We start from the raw sequence: 6,767 nt of genomic DNA on the forward strand, positions 1-6,767 counted from the left end.
GGTGACCTTGTTGGGATGCACCACCAGGACAGTGTTGGTGCTCTGCAGACAGCCTGGGACAGGAGTGCATGATAGGCTCCTTTCACCTTCAAGTTCATTTTGGTGCTTGGGGCACAGAGGATGTGTTGTTCTTGAAAGCAGTAGAGGCTTTGCAGAAAACAAGATGTATTTTTCTATGTGAAATGAGCAGGTGTGGTAGAGAGTCACCACCAAGCATGAGAGATTAAAACCTTGCCATTTCATTGAACTGAACATTGCTTCTCAAATGAACTCGTCAACTTTTGGTTCATACTTTCAAACTCAAATGTAACTAATAGCATCCTGGCATTCCATATGCTTTCTATGACTCATGAAATGCTGCTGCTCTCTTCTGCTGCTCTCACCAAGGACAATGAAAACCGAATGCATTCGCTCCTGTTGTTAGCACTTCAGAGCTCTGACTGCAGCTGCCCTGGGCTTGAAAACAATACTTAATCGTTTTGAAATTATGTTCAGCTTTAATTTTGAAAATGTTTCGAGTAACACCCCTGTTGGGCTTCAGAGAATATCCGGAGGGCCCTGGGGGTTGTTTTGTGTATTCTCTAATTTCTGCTTTTATAGGGGGTAAAAACGTCTTTTTACAAAACACCACTCTACATCTGAAATGCCCAGAGCCCCTGGGTGCAATGCTGAAGGTTAACTGGCAACAGCCAAGGAGAGCAGGGGGATGGAGAGGGATTACAAGCATGACAAAAAATGACAGGCAGAAAGGGAGGAGAAAGTCATTCCTGGCAAAGGCCCCTATGCAGGCAGGGGTGGATGTCAAAAAGCAACTACAAAGGTCACAAGAGAATTCACATGGGAATCATGGCAGATGTGTTTCTAGTATTAGCTAACTTTATTCTTAAGATTTTTATGTTTCTAATGCCAGTAATCCAGCTGGCATTTACAAGATCATATCAAAATGATAGCTTTGTCACATTATGTAATGGATCTCTCTTCTGATCTGGTAGGCAATGGGAAAGAGATTTCAGGAGCCCCAAGTGACAATGAAAGTGGTTTCGACATCACAGCTGCTGTAGAAAGCAGGCATGGCCAGTACAGCGCAATGGAGATGCTGTATTACAGAGCTTTCCCTAGTGTCACAGGGTCACATCTGCGGCATCTCTCTTTGCTCCTGGACCCATTCAAGAAGAGAGCTAAAGCCCCTTTATCTTCTCCACGTGTCCCAAACCCTGCACCTACTGACACAGAACAAATCTTCACCCACATCTTTGTGTGAAAGCTCCCTGAAGAAAAAGGAACCAAGCGGTTTCTCAGCAAAACAATCTCCATGACATTAAAGCTATTTTCAGAATAGTCCAAGCATGATAAATGATGTGGTGTTGTGTTTATCTACCTGTAACAGTCTGTGACAAGATTTGGCTTCCAAAGTGTTACTAGATGGCTCCATCTCAGGGATCTGTATTTGTACAGATACAGGGGCTGTCCTGCCTCTCTTCAGTCAGGGACACAGCTTTGGGAGGGACCTTAGTGCAAAAGAGATAGAGTCCTCTTCAAGCATGCAGAGTCAACAGCTACTTTGCTCAAGACAACCTGGAACTCTAGGAGCAAGCTGGCAACTTGACCAAGCACAGCCCTTCTGTGCAGTATCAGATGACTGTTGGTGGCATCCATGTGTGGTTACCCATCCTGAAACCCCCTGAAAGAAAATGCTCCAAGAATGGCTCTTCTCTCCTCCCTGCAAAAGGCCAGTTACAATGCCTGATACTATCTTTGCTGCTCCCTCCCACAGATTTCTCTGGACAGTTTTAGGTAGCTCTGGAGAGGACCAGCATATGAAAGCTTCTTTGGTGATTACAAACCCATTTATCTTATGTTGCAGGTGAACTGTTACTGCCCACCTAGAGGGGCCTTGTTGTAAGAGGTCAGGAAATGTGTGCAACTCTTGGGCAACAGGCACAGTCACAATCCAGAATGAAAACCCCACTTCAGTGAGCTACAGGGGGGACCCAGACATCAGGGCAGGAGCCCAGGGAAGCTTGGCACCCACTGCTGCCAGTGCTGGCTGTGGGGAAGGCAAGGTGGCCCTCACTGACCTAATTGTACTAATGAAGGCTGGGACGCTTGCATTTTCAGTCCTTTACATTGTATGCCAGCACAAGGGCCTGAATAATTCTGGCTGGCTGTCTCAGATGATAGATGTTACAGTTTCTCAGCATTTTGAAGTATTCATAGTTTTGTTAATTTTCCATTTCAGTGGAAATGGAGTGGTCTGAAGATACTCACACTGAAGCCACACACTGGAATTGTTACAATGTACTTCAAAGGAATAATGGGATTGCTGGGGAGTCATTACTATTGGTATTTATCTTCCCATTCTACTATGTCAAAACTTTTTCAGTACGCCAGATCCCATTTTTGACAGCACAGCCAAATTTAGGGCTGATGCTTCATCCTGCTGTTGCTCTAAGGGCTCTTTTTTTTTTTCTTTACAGGATTCACTCATCATCTCAGTTGTCTTCTTAGCAAGCCACTGTCGTGATGCTTCATTTTAAGACCACAAAACCACTGATGTCCTTGACATGATCCAGACATCCATATCCTGTATGAAAAGGGTTTTAATTTTATGCCAGCAATAAAAATTGATCACTGGAAGATTTACCATTTGAGCCCCCATAACAACCAGGCTCATTATCTTGCAGTGCCAGCACTCTTGTAGGTCTTCTGACCCATGGCACAGGCACAAACCATCACTTCTTGTCTGAAGCAAGAGGCTCCTCCCAGGCTGTCAGCCTCTGGCCTCTGGTTCCCCTCTGCTGCCAGTCACACAGCTCATCACGGTTGCGTAGCTAGAGATGGAAGCCCCGCTCTGTCTCACCCCTCGCTTTATTTGGTCCATCCAGTGCTGCTGCAGATGCATTTCTAATGAGAAAAATAAAGATGGCCTGAGGAGACACTATCAGTAACTGAAAATTTCTTCAGGTTTACACAGGGAGATAAGACATCTGTGATGTTAGAATGAGGTGCAGCCAACTGACGGGTGCTGCCCACATCTGACTTCAGGGAATTAAGACCTGCTCTTCTTTTTTCTGAGGCTGAAATCTTTATCACCTGATAAAACTCATCACAAAATCTTCATACTTTTCCATGTGCTTGGATTCAAAAGAAATGTCAGAGAGTTCTTATGAACACTTGGTTCTGCAATTAAAATAGTTTTCTGAAGAGAATTAGCTTGCAACTACTTATTTATAAGCTAGATACATAAATGGTAACTTCTTAAGCATAGTGTACACAATGCCCTGAAGTACCAGCACTGAGCAAACAAAACTGATTCAATAAACTGAGGCGGCTTGTATTTTTAATACACACAACTCATTCCTAAGGGCTTGAACAGATAAACTGCAGTGGCTGAGTTAAGGGACAGACATAACTGAAATGAGGAGATTGTGATGCTCTGGCTTTCAGCATGATTCAAAAGATACAGGTATTTGGAGACTGTTAAATCACCATTCTGCCCCCTTTCTGACACAGTCACTGTTGCAGATGCACTTTCAAATTTCTGTGTAGAATGTTTCCTGGGTCTGCTGGGTGTCTGATGGAAAAAATAGCAGCCTAAGCTCCTTTGAAATTCATGGCATAGGGTTTCCTAAGGTTTTCAGACTAACAAAACACCAACATTTCTTGCTGCTAGTATCATCATGTGTCAGGGATGAAGTGTTTAACTTAAAATAGCATGTAGTGCAGCTCTGTAGGCTTCTCAAGACCATGGAGACCTCAGATGGCAACCACCTCTTTTTAACTGTGCTGGGATTTTCCTAGAAACATGTATCAAAGATGAGAAAAGATGGAAGTACTTAAAATGCAGTCTCTCCAGACATAACACAAGTAGATATATCTGGCACATACTGGCAAATGTAGTTGCTAAGCCAGTCTCAGGCAGTCAGGCCCCCAGCACCTGGAAAAAGGAAAACTTCACACCCGTTTTTAAAAAGGACAGAAAGGAGGACCCTGGAATCTACAGACCAGTCAGCTTCACCTCCGTGTCCAGTACAGTCATAGAACAGATCCTTCTGGAAGCTCTATCAAGGCATATGGGTGGCAGGGAGGCAATCAGAGACAGCACTTCACAAACAGTGCCTGACTATCTGGAGGCCTTCTACAGTGAAATGACTGCACTGGTGGGTAAGGAAAGAGAAACTGATGTAATCTAGCTTGACTTCTGTAAGGCCTTTGGCACAGTCCCACACAACATCCTTGTCTGTAAACTGGAGAAAGATGGGTTTGATGAATGAGTTATTTGATGGATTAAGAATTGGCTGGATGTACACAACCAGAGAGTTAAAGTCCACTGCTTCATGTCTAAATGGACACAAGCAGTGTCCCTCAAGGGGTCCTGTATTAAGACTAGTACTTTTCAGTCTCTGTTAATGACAGACAGTGGAGCCAAGTGCACCCTCAGCAAGTTTGTGACACCACGCTGAGCAGTGCAGCTGATTCACTGGAGGGAAGGGATGCCATTCAGAGGGACCCTGACAGCCTTGAGGAGTCAGTCCATATGAACCCCATGAGGTTCAACAAGACCAAGTGCAACATCCTGCACCTCAGTAGGGGCAACCCCCTATGTCAGTGCAGTCTGGGGGATGAAGGGATTGAGAGGAGCCCTGCAGAGAAGGACTTGGGGGTACCAGTGGATGCAAATTGAACATGAGCTGGCAATGTGCACTTGCAGCCCAGAAAGCTGTGTCCTTGGCTGCACCAAAAGGAGCGTGACCAGCAGGTCGAGGGAGGTGATTCTCCCCTTCTACTCCGCTCTTGTGAGACCCCACCTGGACTGTTGTGCAGTTCTGGTGTCCTCAACACAAGGCAGACATGGACCTGCCTGAGCGGGTCTAGAGGACACCACAAAATTGATCAGAGGGCTGGAGCACCTCTGCTGTGCAGACAGGCTGAGACAGTTGGGCTTGTTCAGCCTGGAGAAAAGAAGGCTCTGAGGAGACCACAGAGCAGCTATGTCTATTTAGAGGAGGCTTCCAGTCCTCTGGCCTATAAGTCCCGGACTGGGATTTCCAAAATTACAGTCACCACTAGAGGAGCACAGGACAAGCACACCATTTTTTCATCACTTCATTTTCTAGCATGAAGACTGCACTGTCATCAAATCTATGAAGATTACTCTTGCTTTCCCCTGACTGTTCCTGGGGAACTGATCTGGCAATAGAGTAATACAGAAATTAATGAAGAATTGCAGTGATGTTAATAAATCTTGTGTTCAAACCAGTGTTGCCAGAATGAGCACCTGAGGCCAGACAGAGTTAAGAACAGAAACAGCATTTCGGAGGCTGACAATGTCCATAACACAACAGGGCACTAAGTTGTTTCTACACGATAGGGATTAAGATACTGGACCTTAAAATATTCCCATAATCTTCCTTCACATTATGACGTTAGCAGCTAAAAATTAATGAAATGGCTGCAGATTACCCAATGTAAACCAGAATGTCAGGCTTCCAGTTTGAAGTACTCCACTTCAAGATTGAGCTGTTCCTGAGACAACAGCCACTAAAACCATGTCACAACTGAAGTGAATGAAATGGCTGTAAGTGAAAAAGGTGACTTTTAAAGCTTGTGTTCATCCACAGTGTTAGTTCTTTTTCCGTTGCTGTTACTGCTCTCTTCAATGTCTGGGGACAATGACCAGAAAGGAGTAATACTGGTAGGACAGAATGGAGACAGCTGCCCTCTGAGACTTCCCCCTTTTAGCTTCTTTAAAACAAAAAGGCCCCTTCTTTAAAACAAAAAATTGCTATCCAGAGATGTCGGGTGGTGCTGGAAGCAGACTGCCAGCAAGGCTAGAGCACTGCTTATGGTATGGTGGAGTGGATATTCTACCTCGAAGCTCTACAGGGTCATAGCTGGACTGCAAAGAAACATAACAGTATCAAAACAAAACACAGTCGGGGATGGGGGGAAAAACACATCATGCTCTCATTACAATAAAAGCTACTTTGATCCACTTTCAAAATAATACATCGATCTCACCTGCAACTTTCATCACACAATGAACAGAACTAAATATAGAACTAACCAGCCCATAATTGTCTCTCTCTGTCTCTGTTCAGCCCTTGTCAAAGTAACACCTCATCAGTCCTTTTCTATTGTGTCTGGAAGGATGTAGATTTTCTTTCACGATTTAGGGCCTGACAAGCTGGAGGCAGTCTGCAGCTGTAGAACAAGGCTTCCTCCCAGCATGGGGATGATACTGAAAAGGCTCTAAGTGCAAGTATGGAGACAACTTTGATCCAGACAGAGAACTGAGGAGACAGAGAGAGCAAGAGGTATGTGCAAAGGCTTCCCTCTGCACACAGGACAGGGCAAGAGGCACGCAGGCAGCCTCGCTTGTAGTTCAGGGCTGCAGGGACAGTGGGGATGTGGCTGCCTTCCAGCGTGAAATGGAGGGCACTGGAAAACAGGGTGCCAAAGAGAGCCCTGGCCTCATTTTCCTGTCAGACTCCCAGAGCTTCTGAGACCGAGTACTGTTCATGGGAGTCTGTCTCGTGTGAAAGCCCCTACGCCGCCGATGAGACAAACAATAGAAACGGAGTCCATGGCCGATGGCTGCAAAGGTTCACAGAGGCTTGTCTTGCTTGTTGCTCTCTATCTTTTCTATTGCAGTCACCTCATGGTATCCAGCCCATCACCGTGACTTGTCCACAACAACTTCAAACTACGAGGGACATCCTCGTTGGGAAATCATTCTGAGAGGAAAGACAGAAGATTAATGTCAG

The 6,767-nt window shown here is 45.3% G+C and overlaps 1 protein-coding gene across 1 annotated transcript in view; it reads right to left on the reverse strand.

Annotated features, from left to right (window-relative positions):
- Positions 1-6,701: 6,701 nt before the first annotated feature.
- Positions 6,702-6,767, reverse strand: part of ILDR2 (immunoglobulin-like domain containing receptor 2) — a 32,859-nt gene continuing 32,793 nt past the window's right edge. Inside the window, exon 10 of the mRNA XM_010024720.1 lies at positions 6,702-6,737. Within this exon, the coding sequence (XP_010023022.1) occupies positions 6,702-6,737 (36 nt within the window). The remainder of the gene's footprint in view (positions 6,738-6,767) is intronic.

Source organism: Nestor notabilis, unplaced genomic scaffold (genome assembly GCF_000696875.1).
Source record: "Nestor notabilis isolate BGI_N333 unplaced genomic scaffold, ASM69687v1 scaffold2142, whole genome shotgun sequence".
In the NCBI taxonomy this organism is placed as follows: domain Eukaryota; kingdom Metazoa; phylum Chordata; class Aves; order Psittaciformes; family Psittacidae; genus Nestor; species Nestor notabilis.